The following is a 24,861-nucleotide window of genomic DNA, read 5'->3' as shown; positions in this document are numbered from 1 at the left end:
TTTACATACATACAGGGGCTAGACAAGAAATTGCTTTTTCTAGATACAAAGAGCAATGTGCAACAGATTTCTTTTGAAGTTTTTCATTTACTGAAAAATAGAAAAAATATTCAGTGCACATCCTCTTTGTTCTTTTAATTTCAGGTTTTATTAATTTTCACTGAAAAATCTGTAGGCATTTCAACATGAATAAAAACCTACAGCTTCTTTTACACAAAAAAGTGATCACAGATTTTTGCCAGAAAGACGAAATCACAAAAGAAAGCAAACCTCTCTAGCTCTTTGGAAGATGACATAACCAGAGTTTTTCTGGGATGAGAAAAGTTTGGGAATCACCTCGCCCTTAGATGAAGTATCTGACCCAAACAGAGGTTTGCTGCTCTCCACTATGGATCACAGATGGGGAATGCACAGCCCCAGTGGGGAAATAGCCAAGTAGAACAAGGCTGCTGAAAGGGTGATGGGAGCAGCAATTGTAAATGATAAAAAATCCTGACATCAGTTGAAAGCAGTCTGAGGAGCTCCAGCCTGCATGGGAAAGAACAAGAAGATGCAGCAGATATTTAACTGTTCTCATAAAACTTTCCATTGGCTATTTGCAGTTATTCCTCCTATCCCTGGGCAAGATGAACAAAATTGCCTAATTAGGTCCACATCTTTGAATGTCCCAATTAAACCAGCTCCTCATCTTCTCTTGCTGAGAGGCACCCTGCATTCTCTGATTGAAGCTGGTGGCAGCATTTAATGTAGTATGCTGAGAGCTTATGGCTAAGAGTTAGAAGCTCTGAGAATCTCTCCTGTGCCTGTGAATTTGGGATGGAGCTGGTAAGCAGCAGGCTCTAGAAGGAACATGGACACTTTAGTTTGAAATGAGCCCTTGAGGAAGTTCATAAACTGTCTGGTAATAGCAGGTGATGAGGGTAATAGGGGCTGGCAGTAGCTCAGAAGAGGTTTGCCTCTTACCTTGGCAAGCACAAGGGAAACTCCCTTCTCTGCCTCCTCTTCCCCTTAAACAAAACAACCCCCCTCAGAGCATTTTGGAAAGGAGCATTAGTGCACTAGGATGACAAGGCATTCTGCAACATGGGTCTGAGGAACTGCTTCCAAGAAAGAAATCCTCATACACATAGATCACAGGAACTTGAGCCCTTTTCATATCAAAGCAACTTGCTCAAGGGCCTTCAAAGTGCATTCTCCATTCCAAGGCCTAATGGAGTTGGAAACCTTCATGGAATGAGAAAAGATAAATTTCTGCCAAAGAGCCCCACTCCCTGGATTTTTAAGAGATCAAAATGTTTCAAGCTGCTAGGTCTGCAACTAAATATGGGATAAAATGGGATATTTTATCCCATTAACAACAGTTCCTTCACACTCCTTTTTCTTCAAGTCCCTAGTTTAAGAAGGATTAGAGCAGTGGGAGGTGAGGGAGGGAGAAAAAGTACTGAAAGGAGAAAAACTGCTAAAAGACAAAGCAATGACATTTTAGACAATGGAAAACTGAAATTAAATATAATTGTATAATTGGAGTAAGGCAGGATCAAATATTTCTGATTTATTACACAGCTTGATTCTTGATTTCCAAGGAGTAGAATCAGCACTCTGATATATTGTTTCAACTTGAAACTGTAGGATAACGGTGACAAGATCTACAGCTGATGACTCTGCAGCACCCCATATAAGCTATTGGGGTGTGATTTCCACATCAAGATCAGTACAGCTTGTGGCTGAGGTGAAGCCTTAGAACATGCCAAACTTTTTTTTTTTTTTATCTTAGTTTTAAATCCAGTCCAGCAACCACTCACAACATCAAGCCTCATACATTTACCAAAACCTTCACCAACATTTTTCTTAAAACTACAAATCCTGGATGAATTCCCAAAACTCCTTTTAGTCCTCAAGCTCTCCTGAATGCTTCCCAAGCCTAGCCTCACCTAAGGCTGTCCTGACTGGCACCTATTGGAACCTTGACATGGCCCTTCTTGGAACCAGCCTTTATTCTTGCCCTGTAGGCAAGGAAAGGCAGAACAGAATGATAAATCTTAATCCCAGCCCAAATCCTGGCTGCCTCTCTGGTGGAAAGTCACCAAGCAGTTCTGTCACCCGTGCCAAAATTCAAAGCAGCCTTACAACTCTGTACTCCCTCTAAACACTGGAGTTAGGAATAAACACCCTCCACGCTGACTTGTATTCATGGTCCCATTTCAATGGGCAGCCATCAGTAAGAGTCTAGAAACCACCCCTACTCTGAGACCTCTGGACTTTAACAGGCCACAAGGAACACCAGCATTAGGAGGTTGCAATGCCAGAGGGCCTGCAAAAACAATGAGCCTGTTGTGAGCCAGTGGCTCCAGCTGAACTTGCACGGAGACTTGTTGAAGAGCTAAGTGAACACCAGGGTTCAGGCTGGATTTATAATTCTTGTTCCAAAATATAGGCATCAAAGAGCTGCAGCTGAACTCCTACATGTAGGTCTCCAAAAGTAAGTGTAAGCATGCCACAAAGCTCCTCCCAAGCCATGATTACTTTCTGGGATACAGAGCCTCAACAGCCTTCAGCTAAAATTAGGATTACGAATAGGAAGTAACTGGAGGTCCTTCTGTTTGTGAATCCCAGAAATTTGCACAAGCAGGCAGACAGGGCTCCCAGACTTGTGCTTTATTTGAGCCTGCATCATCAAACTCTTCTGAACACTGGATGTATAGCTGAGGTTAGATGTTACTTTTTGAAAAGAAGAACGGTTCTTACCATGCCCTCAAAGCTTGCAGCAGAAAAAGAAAACAGCAACATTCAAGGGCATTATTTAGATGACAGAAGGTCTCAGTGGTTATGGTGTAGCATCAGGGCGTGCAAGAAAAATGAGGAGAATATCAGTTGTTTTTACATAATAAAAGACTTCCATGGATTGTGGACAGAATTATGTTCAGTAAGATCCTAGAGTTTGTAGGTACTCCACTGACAGCACACTGTAACAAAGCCTAGGCTTAGGAGGAATCAGACTGAACTTCTTCCTGACCAAGCAACACAGTACTGGTAGCAGGGTGACCCCGGCTGCTGGTTTTCCAGGTATAGTCCTGTAACATTGCTGTGCCATGAGTGCTAACATCGTAAAGACTGTTCTAGAGCCTTCTACCCAACTGGCCCCAGAATGTTTTATTTACAGTTTATTTACTGTCTAAACCCAAACCAGTCTATAGGTTGACTGTCTCAACTCATTTCACCCCACAATCATTGTTTCTTTTTCCGGTGTTAGTTTTTCAGAATACAGCAGTAAGAGGTGTTAAATCCGTTCTATCCCACAGCTAACAAATTTAGCCATATATTAATAAAAATTTCCAGTACCAGAAGTTTCCCTAAACTAGAACCTTCTTGCATAGCTATTCACCCTTCATTCTTAACTCGTGTCTCATTTTATTCCAATGAGCAAGATGTTACTGAAGCCAAAGAGTCCTATCAACACCAGCCTTCATTCATTCCTGAGGAAAGGGCAAACACCAGCTTCAGCATTTCTTGTTCCACCCCTCATTGTCCTTGTAAGTAACTCTGCAGAAAAAAACCCAGGGCAGTTAGAATTGCATTCACACTTTATATTCATTACCATACACAGTGCTCTTCAAAATTCTGGATAACCCTAAACCTGATGCAGCATGTCAGGCTGCTCCCCTTGGCGCGTCTGATAGCAGCCCTGCTGTCTGGGGAGGCTTAGCTTCAACAGCACAAATACAGGTTCTTATTAAAAAATGGGGACAGACCTTCTACTAGGACCTGTTGCAATAGAACAGGGGTAATGGCTTTAAACTGATGAGGGTAGACTCATATCACATATAAGAAGAAACGTTTTTATAATTCTAGTGTTGAAACACTGGAGCAGGTTGGCCAGCAGGGTGGTAGATATACCTTTACTAGAAACATTTCAGGCCAGGTTGGATGGCGCTCTGAGCAACCTGATCTTTTTGAAGATGTCCCAGCTCACTGAAGGGGGCTGGAGATAGTGGACCACCAATCTAAACTACTCTAGGATGATTCTATGCAATATACTCCTCCTAACCCCCTAAGCAGACTATCAAGACATTCTCTGCTTCTGTTACCAAACTTTCTGCTATAAACAGGTGAGCTTCACAGTCCTTGCATGGATCCTAACCATAGTCTTCCACTGTCAGTGAGGCAGGCTTTCCTTTACTGATGGAATCTGGCAGCAGCTGTACGCATACAAGCCTTCCAGTACCCTGAAATATGCCATACTCTCAACCTTCCGATGCTCAGCTTTTATCCTTGCAGGAAAACAGCTCTGCACATCATAAACCTACTGTAGTCCTCTTCCTGCAAACAACAGTTAGCAAAGCTCTTATAAGGTCCTGTTGGCAGTAACACAAGGATGTGACAGAAGTTCTCTTAGTCTGGGAGAATAAAGAGCTGAGCATGAAGCAGTTGCTCAAGAGATTCCATCATTATGTCAGAAGCTAGCAAATTAACCTTTCCCACCAAGCTGATTTCAGGGTAGAGACAAAGAGACCGCTTTCTCCTCTACTTCTGCTTTACCCTCCCCTTTGCTACTGGAGCATAGGAGTCCCCAGCATGGCTTGTAAGGAATTCAAGAGGAGAGAAGAAGATCTCATTACCATTTTGCTGCCTATTAAAGAGTGAGATAATTGAGTGGTGGTAAAGAGTAAATAGCTGTATGCAATTATGAGAATCGCCAGACATCTCATTTCATGTCAGGCAAGACTATTGCCTATAGGAAGACAATATAATCCTGCTGTTGCCTTGCTCAGATGAGAGAGACTTGAGATAATTAGCTTCCACTATAGCCAGGCATGAAATGGCCAACTTTATTTTATGATAGCCATCTGAACTGTGATGTGCTCTCTGCATCTTCTCATCACATAAAAGCTGGTGTAACCAGCTTCACTACTCTAACAAAGTGCAAGCTCCTCACTAATGACCACAGGGATACTGAGGGAAATCTAAGAGAAAACAAGAGAAAGTTCCCAAATCCCAGACATACCTCTGCTGTGAAGCCTTGGTCCCTGGAAGGTCATCTTCCCACTTCTGCTCACAGCTCACCAGTGTTAGGAGATTCCTTACAGCCAAGAGACTGGACCCCCCAGCATTCTGCAGCCAAAGCTCATCAAGTTTTGGTATTCATTAGTCAAAGTAGGAACTGCTGGGGACTCCAGGAAGAGGCAGCAAGTGTGAGAACCAATGTTCAATCCAGTGTTAGAGGAGGCAGGAGACTGTTTACATAACATCTGTGGTGAGAGTGTATAAGGCAATAGACAGACTGCCAATACTTGGAACTACTCAAAAGGCAACTCTGGCAACCTCACAGATTGTTTTATAAACAATTGGTTTCAAACTGATCCTGAAGTTAATGGGAAAGGCAACAGAGTCGCTTAAGAATAAAGGTGCTGTGGTTTCTGCATTCCCTGCTGACTACTTCCACAACAGCAGCCCTGCACTGCAGTGCTCACATCAGGCACAGAGGTTCTGTTCATCCATCTCTCACTGCTGGCAAGAACCAGTGTGGCAAACCTCACTGTCAGGTGGTTTTGACACCTGACAGCAGATAAAATACTGAAAATAGTATTTCACTACTGAAATACTGCTGCAGCTGAAATGCAGCCTACCTGTCTTGTAAGTCCCAGTCCCCTGAGAACAACTCTTGCAGAGAAATTTTCTTCCTATATTCCCCCCATGGCTGGCTGCAACTCATCCTGCTACCCTTCATGGCCATACCACAGCCTAGCATTTGCTCAGCAAACCAACCTACCTGGCCATGCTGGCTGGCTCCTCAGGGCAGGGCACTGCTCTGTGGGGGCCCATTCCTGTCACTGCCTTGTCAGGCCAAACCCCACACCACCACTGTCTGTCCCAGACACCTCCCTCACCTCCAGACCATGTGCCAAGGCCTCCCCCTCCTCCTTAGGCAGTTCCTTCCTAAAAGTACAGCTCACCTTCCAGAGGTTCCCACACTGCCCCAGCCCACCTTGCACACCACCTCACTTCCAAGGTTCATACAGACCTGGTACTCATGCATTTCCACACAAAAACCAAACAAGACCAAAACCAATCCCCTTAAAAAACACCCACCAAACCTCACACAACAGTAGTAGTGGCTGCATCATTTCAGCTTCTCCACCACCTCTCCCCAGGCTCTCAGCACACAAGGAGACATTAGCTCCCACCAAGCGCCAATGTGACACCAGGGACACAGCTGCTGCCATGCAGGCACTGAAGCAAAATCCTGTGCAAAACTGTACTCAGTTCCCAGGTGAGTGGGAATGCACTGATCTTGAGGAAAGGCATCCACTGATTTTTCCAGGCAGCTTCCCTCATACACCACATGGAGCCCACCTCACTTCTGCTCTGCCCTACTTTGTTCTGCAGCTCTGAAGAATTGCCCACAGTGGTCTAGAGAAGCCTCTCCAAAATACAAAGTGCTCAGGTGTCAGGGTCTTTGCCCAAGTGAAAAGTGACAGGATGAAGGAAACAGCCTCAAGTGGCACTGGGGAGTGAGGAAGAAAGGGGATTAGATTGGACACTAGAAAAAACTCTTCACTGAAAGGGTTGGCAAACATTCTTCAGTCTATCCCACCTCAGAAGACCAACAACACCCTGGTTTTAGGTCACAAGTTTAGAATATAGCTTTATAACCCTATTTTATTCAATCCCAAGTCTTTTACATAATTTTTACTATGAGGTAACCACTGAGAAAGCAGAAGAAATCCCTCAATCAGAAGTCATTCAACTATTTTCAGTCTGCTTATGCAGAAGAAAAAAAAAACCAAAACCACTTTGTTTTAGAGGAACTTACATCCTCAAGGGAAAGACGGTTATGCCAAAAAAATCCCAATCAGTGCTTACCAGAGTTAATTACAACATCATATCAAAAGAACAACTTATTTTTGAATAATTAAGAGTATAGTGAAAAAAAAACTCTGCCAAAATTAAAAGTCTGCACTGTGCTGGGTTATTGTTCCAGGCTGTCTGCAGACATCACTGCATGAGTTATACTATTCTGACATCATTTTGCAAGTTCAGTGCACAAAGCACATGCCTATACTATAACATGACAGGACCTCACATTTCCACCCTAGTAAACCCCAAATAGTTTCCAGAAGGGCTATGCAGAAAATACCCAGGAAGCACTCTGGGTAAGCCATTCAGATGATCACATGCTCTGGGATTCTTGCTGTCTCTGAAGAACTTCCATATGTCCAGCCTGTAACTATAAGGAGGGCAAAAAGAAGGAAAAAGTTAGTCTGGTGCACAATCCTCTGATCTCCTGCACTGTCACAGCTGTTGCTTTGGAGCTGAGAACCTGATGGTGGCAGACAGATTCCAGAAGAATTGCAGACAGAAAACCTCCAGAAAAATTGTTTGGACACGGAAAGACAACATGGAAAAGATTTAAGCTGATGAACAGCAGATAACGCTGGCCAGAGACACATGATGGAAAAGGTCTGGCATTCTGGTGACACAGTGAGGATCTGGGGTCCTGCAGGAGGCCTAGGTTTGATGTCAGTATAGGTCCTAACCTGGTGAACACTCACAGAATGAAGTGCAATATCAGGATAATCCCTGAGCTGCTGCCACTGTTCAAAGAAACATTGTGAAGGAATGGGAGTTACTTACATCTGGACCCCATAGGTGGGACGGAAAAGGCTCTCTTGTTTCCTAAAGGTAAGGCCTGTTGTAGTTACAGAAGTAGGTTTCCATACTTTCTACTAAACTCTGCATTGTTGAGGACAGAGGAGTTACTCCACGATGACATTCATCACTGAGAGAGCTATAGGAAGAAAGATAACAGAGAGAAATTTAATTGAAGCGCATGAAAATACCATCCTTGGGGCCTAAAGCAGCACCTTCCCTCTCAGATTCCATACCTCACAGAGCATCTACATATTACTTGGAGCATTATCCTTCTCTTAAATCCCTATTTTAAATGGAGCTAATATTTTTTGCCCAGAGAGCTGAAAATAATTTTTCTCCAGGTAGTACACAGCATCCAATATTCCCCTAATCCCTCCCCACAAAAGCCAAACAGCACACAAACCCCAGTCAATTGTATTATTAGGAGCTTAGAGGAGAGAAACCAGACAATTTATACCTGTGAGAAAAAAAGAATTCATGGCCAGGGTTACAGAATTTACTTAACGAGAAGGTAATTTCCCATGTTTGGCAGAGAAGATTCCTGCCACAAGGCAAAAAAATTGCATGAACTCTGCCAGCACACGCCTGCTAGAAATTGTTTATAATGGCTAAAGCACACTTAGTAGCTTTACTAGCAACATTTTACTAATAGCTTTGGTTCACTAATGGCATATTTTTTGCTAAGGGCCTTTTGCCAGTATACAAGTGTTTGAAGACTTGCATGCTAGTAGATTTTTACATTGACAAGCTTTTAGTATCAACCTGGTTTAAGATGTCATTCAGAAATGCTGGCTGCTAACTAAGGCTTATATGTAATAAAAGGCCAAGGCTAGAGCAGAGTCTCAGAGGCTGACAGGGTAGAGCCAGCCCATGCATAATTGAGGGTATGTTCTCCATTTATGGCATTGAGTGGTAGCATTTGTGGGAACCCCAGGGTCCTTTGGCTTTTCAGCAGCAAGCCCCTGGGGCTGCCTGTTCCTCACTTTCCTCAACAATGTCACAGAGTCTGACACCAGCACTTGCAGTCTGTCCTTTGGCAGCCAGAAACCAGGCTTTTCTGAAGTCTACCACATTCAGCCTAAATCCTGAACAAAGCTGGCAGGGACCAGCCACACCACCACACGTGGGAGAACTATAAGGAAAAGAACAGCTGCCATATGTTAAATTGGGGTATGTTCCATACAGAAAACAAGATGCATTGCGACCTACAGACTTACCCTTAGCCACTCTAACTAATGCAATTCCTCTTCCCACTCCAGAAAAAAAAACACCTCATGGAAAGAATTATAGCAGCTCGTGAGTGCTTCATGATCACATAGAACAAGAAACATCACCAGTTCATTACTAGGGGCCTTGCTTCAGGCCACAGGGTGGTCACAACTCTGCTCTTGCAATATTAATTATTGGCCTGGGACAGCTACAGAGCAGCTTACTGGCTGTGCACAAAATGCTTCCATGTGCTGAGCTTCTGCAGAGGCTGGCCCTGTGAGCTTTGCTAGACAAACACTGCAGCTCCCAAGAAGTCTGAGTGCTAGGCTGATTTCTAGTTCCAGCAGCAAACCTCCACCTCCGGAGAGGAGCCGGGAGCCTGGCCCAAGGAGCAGCAGCAGATTTCCTCATCTCTGAAGGTCTGAGGACTTTCTTCCTGGAATCTTTTTAAAATCAAATTTATAAGTATTCAATGCCCTCTCCTTCCCCACTGACTGACAACTCAAAGGAACTGAGGCTGGAAGGAAACAGGAAAAATGGGGACAAGAAGCATCATAGGAATTCCCTCATGCTGAACTTCCAGACCTAGGTAGAGCAGAAACACAAGAAGGAAACACAACTCTCACAATAGTGGAAGACATGCAACAAAATATCCAATTGTGTGCTTCTCCAAGAAATGGAAGGGAAAATTATCCCTAAAAATGCCAAGCACGTAGCACAAATCGTTTATGAGGAGAATACATCTGTAATTACAAGTTAATTTAGCTACCCTGCTGCCAGGAGTAACTGGGAGCAGACGGAAGCGATCAGTGTCATCTTCCCATTCCCTTGGGACCAGCCCGGGCTGGGTTTTCTTGGTGGAACACCTCCCTCCAGTGGCCAAAGGCAAGTGGTTTCCACAGAGCTCGGGCAGCTGGGGACCCAAGCTGGGACAAGCAATTTTCCTCAAGTGCCCTACTTTCTCCTTCCAGGTCCTCAACAGGCTGGATGGAAACCAGCAGCGCCCTTCCCCAGCTAGGAGCCGTCTGGTCAGGGCTGGCAGTTCTGCCAGAAGTGTAGCCCTCCAAGTTGTGGGGTCCTGGGAAAGCATTACCTCCTGATTAAAGCAGGGTGCTCTGGGAACTCAAGCAGAAAGGGGACACTCCATGTGACCAAGAACCAAGCTCTCCTCAAGCACAGCCCAGGACAGCCTAAAGGAACAAGTTGTACTCACGGATAGGACAGATCATTGCACCCTACTGTGGCTCCAGGATCCATTTAAGTTCCTCTTGCTCTGCACTCATCTGGTCAGGGTTCCTGAAATCTTGACTTAGACCAGTTGCCACCAGTGTTTTCTCGTAGCATCCCAGTACCTTCTCTGCAAACTTTACTGTTTCTTCAAAACATATATGAGGACTTAGGTCATGCTTATTACTTCCTAAAGCAACAGCTGTAAAATTCATTAGTACACCGCCTTAGTTTCTTCTAAGCCATTAGTCCAGATGCACCAATATGGTGCAGGATCTGAAGGAATTTTGAGATCCAGTTCATATCCACTTCTCAGTTGCTCAGCTGAGAAAAGCAAGAAGATTTATATAGTTGGTCTATCTACTTCTGAAGAGCTTTTCAGTCAAGGCCAGCATGTGGTGACATAAACTATGAAAAATGGCCATCTAGCTTTTTTCCTTCTCACAGTGGTAGGGCAGGGACTGAAGAATCCTACTGAAAGTGAGTAGGAAAAAATTATATAGTTAAGCTTGCAAGAGCTGTATGCACTGTGGGCATAGCAGCAAGCTTGTATTTAATCAGAATTAGTCCCCAAAGCTTATGACTTCAAACTGTGCAGACTGTGAAGATCTGAAGCAACATCTTCAAATATTTCGCTTAGGAGGTAGCAGGTAATTCAACGAACTATCACTCAGTCAGCTCACCCTAAGAAAAACATGCTTCATAAAACAAGAGAAAGTTTACTTTAGAATACAGCCCAGAAAAATTGTAACCTCCCCCTGTTGGGCAGGATCTTCAGAGCCCACACTGATCTCACACATGCGCATCAGACCTTTTGGTACTTTGAACAAACAAGATGTCAGTGATCTGCACGTAAAACAGAAAGGGGTGGAGAGGAAGCAAAGGGAAAACACTTCAATACACAAGTCCCAGGCAGAGAGACGTATTTTTTAGCAAAGTCTTTATTACAGAAATAGTCACCCTCTAGACTTTTATATCTGTACATGCATTTCTTCCAGTAGGAAGATGTTGCTAAAAACAGACAAAAACAAAAAAGGAAATCCAGAATGGGCTCCTTTTCACTTGCTGCTCAGCATTGGCATCTGTAACTGAACAAGAATCTCACAAATAAGAAGAACACATTAGAGAATAGACTTTGTGTTACAAAAGCTAGCAAGCTTTACTGCTAAAGGTGCCTTCTGCTATAGAAAAGGTCAGCTTGAAGGATCTGTGCAGGAAGGGGCAGATATCTCAGAATTGCAAAGCCTTATCAGACCTCCATAAAAACCAGTTGCCTAGTCATTCTCCCCAGTCATCACTGTCCAAAGATGAGGACAGAGCAGCGACCCACTGCTGGGGCCCTGATTCCCTGCACCAGCCTTTCTTCCCAGAAGGAAAACCAAGTAGGTTTTACCAAGTAGGGTTATTACTACCTGCCCCACCCCTGACAGGAGACAGTCCTGGAACCACCTCTGTAAGGCAAAGGCTCACTCACTAAGCACCTTGCAACAGGTTCCTGGCAAGGACCATCCACTTATCTCCCATTCAGCTTCCTGATGTCACAGTCATTGTACCACGTGTAACAGCAGGAAATCTGCTGTGCCCAAGACACCTCTAAAAGTGAGGATTTGCTCTCTTACATAAGCAGTTGGGGCAGTGCTTCTTGTGCATTTCCTACCTTCTTCTGGTCTACCCCACTCCTTGCTGCTGACCACTGGCTCAACAGAAAAAACAGCCCAGCCATTAGCACAGAAACCTGCAGCCTGCACAACTGCAGAACCTGCTACTTATCTGCTGCAGTGCTGGCACTTGAGGCAGAACTCAGGATGCAGCCATGGCTCTGGACCACAGTGGAGTCAGAAGAATGGACAAGTGAAATAAAAGCAACTTATCTTTGCATCCCAGCTACAGAACCTATACTGGGCACTGATACCAGTGATATTCCCAATATACAGCATCAGCAATCCAGTCAGATCCTTCCATATTCATATCTAAATCCACAGCTAACAAGTTTTATGTTCATAAAGGAGCAGGGGAAGAATCAAATTAATTGTAATCTCTATAAAGTTGGCAACCCGAGAATGCAAACAGCAGAGCCAGCCTGGGGCTGAGTCCACAGTATGCAGCAGTCTCTGAAGTAACCTCCAAGCTGACAGGAGCCAGCAAAGCAGAGCTAGGGGGAGAGGAAAAGATAAAGAGGCAAATGGGAGAAATGTGTCAGATCCAAAACCCAAGGGATCCATTCCAGAAGCAGCTGAGCACCACCACCACAATCTGCCAGGTCACACTAGGAATAAACAGGTAGGCTTGGCTCCCTCCTGGTGGCTTCTCATCATGCTCAAAGGGAAGAGCTCCACTGAAGGCAAGGCATAGCTGACTCCAGAAACAGGAGAAGTGAGTGTGACAGTAGCACTCTGTATTTCAGATGAGAACCTAGGCTGGAAGATGTATAGTCGGAGCTGAATCAGGTCAACTGCAAGGGAAGAGAAGGCCTATAAAGCATGACTAGTTACCACCACAAGTCAGTGAAGCAAGTGAAGCTACCAAAGCACTGGAATCTCAACAGAAATCCTGGCTCATGGGACTTCAGAGGGGAGGTGAAAAGATGTGCAGAAGAGCAAGGGAGAGAAAAGTTATTGTATGTTGGGTCCAGTGGGTTGCAGAATGAAGATATGAATAGTATTGTTTAACATGGAGCAGGCAGCAAAAGCATTGTCCCCTCAGGTTAACCGGTGTCTCATGTGACACAAGACAGTTTAAGTTCTGCTTCTTGAAGTAGAAATAATCCAGAGGCAGGATGCAGGTGGCCCAAGGGCCCTATTGCCAGAAGATCAGGCTGTGTTGCAGCTCTAACAGTTCTTAGCAGAGTGGTATCAGAAATGGGATGTCACAGGAATAATGGTCAATGGTTGGACAGTCTGGGTATGAGGCAGGAATGTTCTGTTTGCTCCTTTCTCTGTGGTGCCATAGCTCTGGAGTCAGCCAACTCAAGACTTGGGCACTTTGGTGTAGTCTTCGCTGTGTATGTTCTTGCAAAGTGAAATGGACAGTATCATCCCCAGCAGCTGGAACAAGTATGAAAAGTGGGAACAAAATCAGCAACCAGACAGATAAGTGGGAAGAACAGGTGATACAGGGGAGCAGAATACAGTGAACATCTTTTAATAACATCATACAGGTGAACAAAGTTAGTCCTCAACATAAGGCAAATGCAGTAAACTGAAATGACAAAAAATTGGGCTTCATAAAGATGCGACTTCCTCTGGAAACTATGTTATGGGCTTTTTAAGGCAACAAATGGGATTTCACTGAAGTGGGATTTTGCTTGCCTCAGTATTCTGGCTACAGAATTGCCAGAAGTCAGATACAGCAGGCAGAACCACAAATAGACAAGGCTTTGTTATATTTTTAATCCAGTCAACAAAAGCCCCAGTTCAGGCAGCTACAACCAAGAGCTAGAGCTGCACTGCCATTAAACCAGGTGTCTATTACTTGAGAAAACAGCTTTGCCTTTAAAAAAGTCTCTACGATAAGACAATATAGGTTCATGTCAGGAAATTACCTACCTCTATAACAGCAACACCAGTGCAAACCCCAAGAATGATACCAAGGTTGTCCTTCAGCCACTCCTCTACACCATCCATGCATCCCTATAGAGAAAACACAGCCACAAAGAAGAGAAGTATGTATCTAAATATCTCAAAACTGAAAATCCATAACATATCTTTGCACACAGGAATTATCCCAGTTACATGGTATATCATGTTTCATGGAAGCTTTTGCAGAAAAGGGCAGGATCCTTGTCACCCTGTCCCCCCTCACCCCAAATTCCACAGGTACTTCAAGCAATAAGGACATGAAAGAAGTGCTCTAAATTTCCAGGGGAACAAAGACAAGGCAGCCTCAGTGGAAGCTTCACAGGGCCCAGACATACTCACTCACCTGCTCATGAACAGGCCAGTCAGCATATGTTGCAGTGCCATTGAGAGGGTCTTCCAGATTGCAGAAACCTCTTCCTTCCACTAAGTCCTTAGATCTATTGGAGCAGGAGCACGGATACTCAGTATTGCTTTTGTTCCTAAGAATCTCATTATTTTCCCATTCCTTTGCTCCAGTCCAGCCACAGCAGGCAATCTAATAATGAGAGAGAGATCATTACAGTCTTATACTTTGACTGGCAAGATAACTGCACATGACAATAGGCAGGTAGAAGCACTCAGGAGCTCTTGGTGCAACAACAGTCAGGCCATACAGTCTGCATGAATTAGCAGCACTAAACACCACCCTGGTTAGTTATGTACAGAGCTGTCCAGAACACAGGGACATTATTTCCTACTGAAGAGCCACTCTGCTAGCAAAACGAGAGTTCAAGGGCCCCGGGTCACCGCCGCGGCCCCGGGGCAGCAGCAGCCGCCACACGGTGGCGTCCCCACGCCGCCAAGCCCCAGCACGGCACCGCGCACCAGCGTCCGCCTGGGTGCAGCACGGACCAGCTGGAACACGGGATAGGGAAAATTTCCATCCAAAGAAACATTTACATTCCTACAGAGTCACGTGATAAAGCCGTACTTGCTGAAGGGAAAAGCACATCGGGAAGTCCAGCAAGGAGTAAGAGCCTAAGCATGGATCCCAGTGCTTGCCCACTGGTACAGAGCAGAAAGGCTGTCCTACGTCAAGGTAGAAGTTTAGGGAAAATCCTTCTTTGCTCAGAAAGGAAAAGTAACATTTCTGCTATAATAGACATGAGATACAAACAGCTGAACATCCACATCAGGACAAGCATTTGGTTTCCAAAAGAGTGTTGTGAAGACACAGCCTCCAGAAGGAACTACATTTCCCTCACAAGAGGTTTGGACTTTAAACTCCCAGTTTACAGAACCCCACCCTCTTTCAAATGCTAACTCCAGTGTGTGAGATGAAGTAGACTCTTAACACTCAAATTCTCCATCTCTGCAAAACCTTTTTCTTCTGCTCCTACATAAAAGAAGGACCCAAGCAGTAGCCTCTCTCCACAGTAGAATTAGGCTTGAGTTCACTACCAAGGAGTTACAACTGCAGTGAAAAAACATACATAAATCATTCTCCAAGGAGGAGAAATACTGCAGGTCAGTGTTTTGCAAAGCAAAGAACAGACAGAAGACAAATGCTGTTGCTTGTACTTACTACCCATCAGTCCCACACTGGCCATGTGTTTAACTACAACAGCCAGCCAGCTCTCAAGCTTGTGGTTTGGCAGTAAAGCTGTCATGACTCCAGTGTGCTTGAATACCCTCTAGCTGCTCAAGAGCTGACCCTGATGCTAAAACAGAAACCATGGGCAGTTGGATGGCTCCCAAGAACGCTGATACTTGCAGAAAAACCATCACAATAAGCAAGCAACATGCACCAAGTAATAAGGCAGGTGGTTCTGCTGACTTGCCTGGCAATAAACTAGGGACTTTTTGCTACAAAAATCATGTGCAAAATGTTTTTCACACATGTTAGTATTCAGGAGGCCCAGCAGACAAAGAGAAGTGTTGGAGTGCCATTTGACAGGCTGGATACATTAGGCCACACAGCCAACACTAGCTAGCTCTAACATCCAGTAGACAGGAATGGTTCAGGGTCTGACACAGAAGCAGCAAGCAAGACCATTTTCTAGTCTGTAGGCACCAAACCTCACAGGCCACTTTGTAGATCAGCCAGATCAATGTGCAATAGTTGCTCCTCTGTCCTCAGCCTAGCTTTAAAGGTCGTTGCCTGCACTGACAAATAGCATCATCTACCTCTTGCTGCCCCCCACAACTCACCTGTGTCTGCACATAGTCCCATGCATCTTGCAAGTTCCTCTTATCTTCATCCGAAGGGTCATAATTTTCAATCAGATCTACAACTATGCCAGACAACTCAACTTTCAGCTGGCAAGAAAAAAAGAGGCAGGAGAGTTAGATTATCAGTTCTTGTAGCCTTTTCTTTGGTCTTTCAGATACACATATAAAGCTACAGTCACTCATAAAAGCTGACTGCAAATAGTTAACAAGTACAGATAAGGGCAGCAGCTTTGCTGCTCAAAAGCCAAAGCACCAGCAAGTCCTTGCCAGGACATGGGGAAAGCCTACAAACCAGGTGAGCAGCAAGGAAACAGATCAGGTATGGTTACCTGCTAAGACACAGGCTGAACAACTAACTGCCTGCCCCAGACAAGACAGATGTGCAAGGTAAGTGCAAGCTGAGACAACACTGCCTAAAGGACTCATGGGTTATGTGTTTCTAACTTGGTACTGCAGGAGAGACCCGGTCCAGGATCTCTGCCACTGCAGCTCATCTCCACTGCTCAGAGAAGGTGTAAGCCACTCTGTTCATGAATGCAGATGGGTTTGCTGATACACAGCTGATGGAAACTTGCCTTTTTCACAAGGTGCTGATCCACCTCTCCCCAAACTCCCACAAGTCCTGTTTCTATATTAATACAGGAAGTATTACAACTACCTAAACTGCTCATTAACAGTCTTATCACAAAGTTCAGGTGTATCAAATCATCCCTTCACCACTGCTCCTTTTCCAGAGATATTTACAACACCCTTCAGTTTGATGAGAGGTGCAAGCTACCACCTGGCAGACTCCTTCACCTTCTCCCTCCCACCTCCTTCCGAAGCTCTTCTTAACCAGCCTGTACATAAGGACTGCTAAGGACAGACCCAGATGCACAAGAGGTTGAAGAAAAGTGCCATTAGACTGCCCAAAGGATAGGATAGAGTTACATCAGCCTAAGCACCAAGATGTTCCCATCCCACCTATTACCTTTTTGACTGTGGTGCTACAGCATATTTCAAATCAGTGGAAATGGGTTTTCTCTTTTCTTCTACTATCAAGCATTTTCAATGACCATGGCAAATACCAGGACACTCAGCAAGAGGAAGCACTGCCTACTGTTGAGAGAAGCTTCTCTACATCACCAACTCCTTTTCCTAGGACAACTGCAGCTCAGTTCACTGGGATCAGCTATGTCAGGCCAGATGGATGGGAGCTGCATGATCTTTCTTCTCATGATGTCTCTCTCTTCCCCTTTTAATTACTTCACTTCCCCTTTTTCTTCCCTTCAAATCAAGCCAACCTGACCTGGTTCTCACTAATGAGATTGGCCTTGGCTGCTGCCATAAGCCTTATCAGTTACTGAACCTGTGAGTTCCCACCCTGACCCCTCCTGCACACTGCTGCTCCACATGCAAAGGGAGGCAAGGAGAGCTGGGCTTGTTTTCCTACCCCATGCCCATCTTGCCTCTTATCTGTTGGGTCAGATGGAGCCTACTGCCACTTCTGCAGGAATCCCAGGACCCCACCACAAGCAGACAGGACTTGAACCTGATGTCCCCAACCACAGACACATAGGGAAGCTGTATGTCTGCTTTGCCCTTACTCTTACAAAAGAACAGGAAAGAAGTCCTGCAAACAGCTCTTGTTTCAAAAAGTGAAGCATTTCAAATTAAAAAAAAATAATCAGGCATTCCTAGGTGTTGTAGCAAGCAATCTGAGAGAGGGGGAATATTATGCAAACAGTAGCACAGCTCTGGAGCCACATAGGCAGCTTGCTTGTGGGTTTAACCCATAGAGCAGCCCAAAGGGAAAAAAAAACAGGCATCTGCAGCTGTTCACCCTTAAGCACCTGGCAGAGGAAAACTGAAAGATCAACAAGCTAGAAAGACACACAGAACACGCAGGCTTTCAACATTCTAACCATCTCCACCCCTTTAAAGTTATCAGGACTTAGCACTGTGTGAGACATGAATACCGCAGGAAATGGCTACCCTTGCTCTCAGGGCTTCTTGCCCCTCCCCAGCTCTAGCAAGCCCAGTGTCCAAAGGCACAATCCCACCACCTCAAAGCAGGGGCACTTAGATCCTAGGCACCAAAGCCACAGCCCACTGCCAGAAAGCAGCAAGGCTGTCAGTCTCTCCACCACATGGGCTACTGAAGAGGGAGATGGGGAAAGCTGAATGCCAGAGGCAAGACCAGGTCTTTGATCACACAATGGATTGTGCAGGCTTCTTCCCCTGACACTGTCAGTCATCTATCTTGTCCCTGTCAGATGCAAGCTAGATCCTTTCCTCAGCAATTATTAGCATCTAGCCTGCACACAAAAGCAGGCTCAAAAAACTGGAGGGAGCTCTCCTCTGCCTTGTCACTTCAGATTCTGAAACTCATGCATAGTCCATAGCTCCAGACAAGTCCTTGCATGCAATCACACAGGCCTGTCTGCTGCAAACAATAGCTAGCAAGCAGGGCTATTCCCAAAACACCACCATTCTCTTTTACTCAAGGCACTTAGAGCCAAGCTGCACAGAACTAGGCAAAGAGAGAACTTGCCCAGGCTCTCACACATTTAGAGGCTTGCGATCCACTAGATGTGAGTAGCAGCATTCAGTTCACAAAGCAGAATATCATTTGCAGCATTTGTGATGTTACTATGTTGTTGTCGATAAAAAAACCCACCCCAGAGTTTCAGTCACCAACAAATGTAGGGAAACGAATCTTGCATCAACATCCTCCCAAAAGTACTGGGCAACTCCAGTCTGAAGGGGCATTCCTCTAACAATGCCCATGGGAGAGGCAAAGCAGTAGCCTTCCTGTCAGAGGCTCAGCCTTTTACAGCTACACTACCTCTATTCCAGTATACTTTTCATTTGTCAGTGTGGGGGAGGATTTTGACACCAAAAAGGAAAAGTTATGCCAACAATAACTTTAAGTGAATCCACAGAAATAAATACTTCAGTTACAAGTGAAGGACTGAGTACCACCTTGCTACATTCTGGATCCTAAATCTTTTCCTTCACCCTTGTTGTTCCTTGTTTTATATCTAACCAAGTTCCTGAAGTCAGAAATAAACACAAAGAACACAATAGATATCTGGGGACTGGCTGTTGAGCAGTTTCAGTGTGCCTCACTGTGCTCCAAGCTGCCCTGGGATGACGTACAGCCAGCGAAGCAGAGCAACTCGCACAGCAGCACTGAAGCGCAGCCCCAAACCACTGTGCTGGAGGTTTCAGCCAAGACCTTCCTCAAGCAGCTTTTCTTAGTGCTCTAGGCAGGTACTTTGGAGGATCCCTGAAAAGAGAATGGCTCTAGAACAGCTTTTCCATTAATTTTGTTCATTAAGGACTGAACAGGAGCATCTGTTCACAGCCCAGCTTCCCTGACCATTCTCCCAGATCTGTAAAAGCGATGATCTCAGTCACAACAGCTCCAACAGCTGTGGAAAACAACCCCCAGCACTTATGTTCTGATGAGGCTTAAATGAAGAGCTACAGCTTAAAAGTTGGAGTTTTCTAGAGTAGACTGGCAACTGGAGGAGAAATGCCAACAGAGGTACAGAATTTCCTGGTTTGAAGTCACATTTCCCCATCGCAGGGGAATGCCCAACCCCACACCTCCATATCTGCATTAGTCAGAGCTGTTTGTTGAGAATTATCTGTACACACCAGTTTTAGTCACTGTTTTAGTTTCTCCTTTAGCTTCTGCCACCCCAGAGAGCAAGCTACAGCCACATTTGGCAAGGAACCCAGCCAACAGCTGCTCAGTCACCACAGTACAAAGCTTACATCAGTTATGCTGGTGGCAGGCACCTTCCCCCTGCCCCAAACTTCTCCACCAGGCCCCATCCATAACCTCCTCAATTGTTCTGCTTTCTGTAGCCATCTAGCTAAAGAGTTGGCTTAGGAGAGGCAAGCACAGCCATACAGTGGTATATACAGCTATGCAGCAAAGGACAGGGTTACCCACAACTTACACCAGAAGCCAGTAGTGACCCCACAGCTATAACTTGTTTCCACTGCATAAATGTGGCTCCCAGTTTAGCTCTTAAGTAGCTGAAGGCCTGATCAGGCACTGCCTTGGCCAGGGAACCTATACCCATGATGGATTGTTGCAATGCCTAGGTAGCTCCCTTTTACACTATGGAACATATTGGAGCTCCAGAAGCACACACTGTGAAACTGCTTTCCTGACAAAGGAATCCACTTCAAAATATTAAACCGCTTGGCTTTAAACTCCACCTGTAGAGCAGGAACCATCAGATATTTGGGTTTGCTTCTGTGGAAAGAGGACAGCTCTTTCAAGAAGAGTTCCACCCACAGATGCAGAAAGACTGAAAGAACAGAACAAGATGGCACAAGGAGGAATACCAGTCAAAAAAGCGCTCAGGCTGGTAATTCCTCAAGGCACCAGGGATGGCAACATGGTAGAAACCACTGCTACTACCTGCCCAAAGAGCTGTCTACAGCAGGATCAAAAGGAGGTGTGGTCTAAAGCATTTTAGGACATTTTTTTTCCCCACTGTTCCCACTACCCAAAAATAATGCCTGCATACCAAATAAAGCTTCATAATCCTTGAGAAAACAGCACTATTGAGGCAGATACAGGAAAATCAAATAGCAAAGCTATTGAGCTGGGAGAAAAGGAGAATCTAGCTATGCCTGCTAGCAGGATAGCCCAGTTTGGAAGAAAGAATTTCTAGCTATCACCCTTCTCCCAAACCAAGACTAAGGAAAAGATGTATGGTAATAAATAAAGACTTACTGTTTCTTTCTGGAAGTAGATGACCAGTGCAGCAGCAATCTGAGCTAAGAGGATTAACATCAGGCAGGTGAAGTACTGGAAACAAAAAACAACAGGTGATCACTGTCAGTCTTTAGAAAGGTCTGTATACAAAAGTTAATAAAATTACATACAGAAGAGAAATCACAACATGAGCTAATGTCTTTTTGTCTGCAGACAAACTCTGCTATCAACAATGCCTTGCCAGGAAAAGGCTGGAACCAATGTCAGAGCAGGGCAGTTCAGTGTTTCTCCCATTAGGCCAACAGAAAGCCTTCAGGAAGGAAAGGGTTTACACGCCCTCTCTGCACGTGTCATCTTGACTAGGACTCTCTCCCACATCCAATTCCATTCACAGACCATTCTGGCCTCAATCAATCAGCTGGATTCTGCCTGCCTCAAGCCTCAACAGAAAAAAAGAGTCAATTTTACAAACCTAATTTTTAATGTATTTTTTTAGAAAAATCAATTACCCTTTTAAAACATGCTATTTAATTTGTTTGAGGATCTAAATTTAAGATTCACCAGCAAACTGCTGAGGTTACTTTTAAATGGTGGCAGCTACTGTTGCTAGACAAGAAGATACTGGTAATACCAGGACACACAGTGTGCGCCATGCTTGGTTTCCAATACATATGTGCTCTGAGTAAGACAGAGTCATGCAGCAGGCTGAGACGTATGATGGTGGTATCATCTCACCTATCACGGACAGAAAGCTTCCTATAAATGAGCTGCCTGAAGAGAGGTCCTGACACACAGGACATTCCTAATTGGGTCTCTCTCAACTCTTGCACTTTCCACAGATGTGACATAACAAGATACTATCACTCTTCCTCTTTTCTTTCACTGCCTTTGGAACTTGCTCTTCTACCACTGAGAGCACAGTACCAACTTGGAAGTCAGGGTGAGGGGGACAGGGTACACTTCTCAGTTGGCAGTCCTCAACTCACTGTGTGCAAGAAGTGTCAGTGACATCCTCTCTCATTCACAGTTCTGAGCTTATTATCAGTAATGTCTGAGGAGCTCTGCTGCAGTCTGCTGACTGCTGGATAATTTAATGTGTGCAAATTAAGAATTAGATCTAAGCTGACCTAGCAGAAGTAACATCCCCAGGAGACTGAAGCCCCATCTACCAGCCAACAGATATTTTGCAGGAGATGTATTAACGGCTGGCTCTGAAACAGGCATGAATACTCTCACCAGACCCAAGAGACACCGGATTTCATTGACGGCTCCAAGACAGCCCAGGAACCCCATCAGCATGGTAAGTGCCCCAACACCAATGAGGATGTATGCACCAGTCTTCAAGGAGGGAGATGACATCTCTGTAGGAGCCAGGAGAAGGAACAACATTAGCTACTGACAAAACTATACATCTGTCATCACCATTTATAGAACTGCGTCCATATCTACTGATAATTGTCTTTGTCCGCTCCAAACAGACTGCACAGATGTGTGCCAAACACAGCGACAGATAGATGCTTCTGGCTGTCTTTTGATGAAAGTAGACTTAAAAGCCATCCTGCAGGATGCCAGAGTCTGGAAGACTCAAGGTCACTCCAAACAAATAACTGTCTCCAAACAAGGTTTATCTCCTTACTGGAATTTTACTCCCTCATGAATGTACTGCAAGTAACAGTAATATAAAATATGATCTACTCCATAACTACTGTCTCTTTGCTTCAATTCCCTTTGCTATCTTCAGGGAAGCTTTCTTCCAAGTCCTAAACCCCATTTTTGGATAGCCTTTTCACTTTGAAGCACTATTTCTTGTTGTAGCCATTCTGTTTTCACTTATCTACTTGCAGTCAACACTGGGACAAACTAACTCTGCAGAGTGAAACATGCAACAAGCTACAGCTAGTGTTGAGCACAGATGATGTGACAGGTTACTTAGCAAGTCTGGGTTGAATGGCACTTACCACAGGCTGCTGCAGCACCTGTGCACAACACCCTGCAAACAGATGCTATTCCAGGATCAAAACAGATATAATACCCAAATTAGCTACTTTTACAAATCCTCCTAGAAATCCCCTGCTATTGTTTCTAAAGTCTGTGCTTCTGAATGCTCAATGGTTTTTCAACCAAGTTTAGGTCAGATTATTTCAGACATGCTGGTGATGTCAGCCCTCCCCCCTCAGCATTTAGTACTGCAAGCAACAGAAGAAAAACTCTTACATTTGAGCTGGTCAGCTGACTATTTCTTGCAGACTATATCTTGCATTACAGCACATAAGTTGAAGAGATACTCTGTCTAGAAACAGCAACTAGAAACCTCATTTATCATTAAGAGACATTCCTGTATCTGCAAGCTACAGAGTATAGGGGAATTCTGGATGCCCAGTGATTAATGAAAATAACATTTTTAGAGCTCAGCATTTAGTTTCCTGAACTAAGGAAGTCTCAGGAGGCAAACTTCCTCTGAGCTTCTCCTGAAATATGTTAAAGGAGAATAATCAAGCCCAGACTGATACTCTCCCCCTAATATATACTTCCCTGTGCTTCTGATATCTGGCACAAGCCACCAGCTTCCAAACTTTTTTCCCCAAAACATGCTGAACAGAAGAAAGTTCAGTTATCAAGAAGTGAAGCAGATCCGTCTGTCACACAGGTCACTTCAGCCAGCTCTCCCTGGCTGGACATATGCCACAAACCCCAGGATCCTGCTTCTTCACCAGTCCTGTGACTCTTGCTGTGCAGGTTACGTGCTGATACTGCAAAGCATTTACTGAAGCAGCAGCCTTACAGGAGTGGCCTTCATAACTCTATCCTATTCCCTCCCTCAAAATCAGCTCAGCTATCATGCAAGTCAGTGTTCAAGTGCCCAGGCTGCAACACCTCCACAGTGCTAGAAAGCATTGCTTTGTCAAATTCCCATTAGGAGAAAGAAAAAGGTACTTCTAACTCAAAAGCCCCCTGGAGAACTGATAGTGTCAGGGGACAAGAGCCACACTTGCAGTTCTCATCTGCAATAGTCTTGTCTTGCAAGAGAAGGCTCTGAGGGCATTCAACTCCTGCTTGTTTGCCGTCACTCCGTGTTTTCCCCTGCGCTGGGCAGGCAGCCAAGCAAGTACAACAGGCTCCTTTGGCAGCAGCTGGGTGCCCTCCCTGATGCCTAGGTTACTAAAGCAGAGGGAAAGAGGGGCAAGGCATGGGAAAGGAAGTGAGGGGGCAGGGAGAGAGCTGATACTGGAAATCTCCAGGAAGGAAACTAAATTCTTAAATGCTCTGTTAGCAGAGATTCTAAGCAAATGGGAAGAAACAGGGCCAAGTTCAGGGACTTCTCCCTCCACAAGTAGCTGTAACACCCACCAATCTGAGGGAATCAGCTGCTGGCCCACTGGTACTAAACACACCTCAGACTGTGAGAGGTACCACAAACAGCCAGGCCATGATAGGCTCCATTTAGGCTGCATATTCTGCTTCTGCTCATGCCCTCACTTTATTAACCAACACCCCTTGCTGTGCTTCTTGACCTTCTAGTACTGCAGTACCAAGCCAGTTGCCACAGCACAAAAGCAGAGTGAGGAATAGCATTTGCATGTGTGGTATTAGCAGAGGTGTCTTCTCCATCCAGCACCTCTCAAACCAGGTCGGAGTGCTCAGGGGGACTTGGGAGATGAAGCCCTTTGCAGAATCAGTGTAGCTGGGAGCAGGGCTATGAATGCCATTAGTGGGCACTCCCCACATGCAGGCGCCCTCCTGCACTGTCTGAGGCTGGTGCCCAACTCAGCAATTCTGAAGGTAGTGACAACAAGTAACCAGAATCACCAAGCAGAAAAGTTTGAGGTGTGTCTAGGAAAGAGCTCAAAGGAAGCAGAGCTTGTGAAAGATGGAGCTGAGATATCCATTTGCTGAAAGTCCACTTACAGTCCTCTGAAGCCCAGACTCTGCTAAGCCAGCTCAATTTTTGGTTTTTGCAGAAAGCAGACTCTCTGTTAAGACTCTAGTCAAACTTTGTGGTTGACTTTAGGGGAAGAAAGCTAAGCCCCTTGCACAATACAGAACTCCTCTGATGCCCAGGGTAAGTCACTAAGTGTAACAAAAGTACGTCTTAGTAGTCAAAGCACTTCACACACACACACCCTAAATCTGCATTCTCTACTGCTTAGCAACAAACATACCATCTCCTTTCAATGTACATGAAGCATCAATAAAACCAGGTACTTACTTTCTTTGGCATTTAAAACATTTAAATTGAAATAGATCATTACAGAAAGAAAGCAG

The 24,861-nt window shown here is 44.9% G+C and overlaps 1 protein-coding gene across 4 annotated transcripts in view; it reads right to left on the bottom strand.

Annotated features, from left to right (window-relative positions):
- Positions 1-11,009: 11,009 nt before the first annotated feature.
- Positions 11,010-24,861, bottom strand: part of CD82 (CD82 molecule) — a 39,362-nt gene continuing 25,510 nt past the window's right edge. For all 4 annotated transcript variants that reach the window (XM_030950378.1, XM_030950377.1, XM_030950376.1 and 1 more), the window contains exons 4-9: positions 21,835-21,959; positions 20,617-20,691; positions 15,855-15,962; positions 14,008-14,199; positions 13,632-13,715; positions 11,010-13,130 (exon numbers count right to left, since the gene is read on the bottom strand). In XM_030950378.1, coding sequence (XP_030806238.1) covers positions 13,053-13,130; positions 13,632-13,715; positions 14,008-14,199; positions 15,855-15,962; positions 20,617-20,691; positions 21,835-21,959 — 662 coding nt within the window. In that variant the 3' untranslated portion in view covers positions 11,010-13,052. The remainder of the gene's footprint in view (positions 13,131-13,631; positions 13,716-14,007; positions 14,200-15,854; positions 15,963-20,616; positions 20,692-21,834; positions 21,960-24,861) is intronic.

Source organism: Camarhynchus parvulus, chromosome 5 (genome assembly GCF_901933205.1).
Source record: "Camarhynchus parvulus chromosome 5, STF_HiC, whole genome shotgun sequence".
Taxonomy (NCBI): Eukaryota; Metazoa; Chordata; class Aves; order Passeriformes; family Thraupidae; genus Camarhynchus; species Camarhynchus parvulus.
Note: the sequence above shows the minus strand (reverse complement) of the source record. Positions and strands in the feature narration are given on the sequence as shown.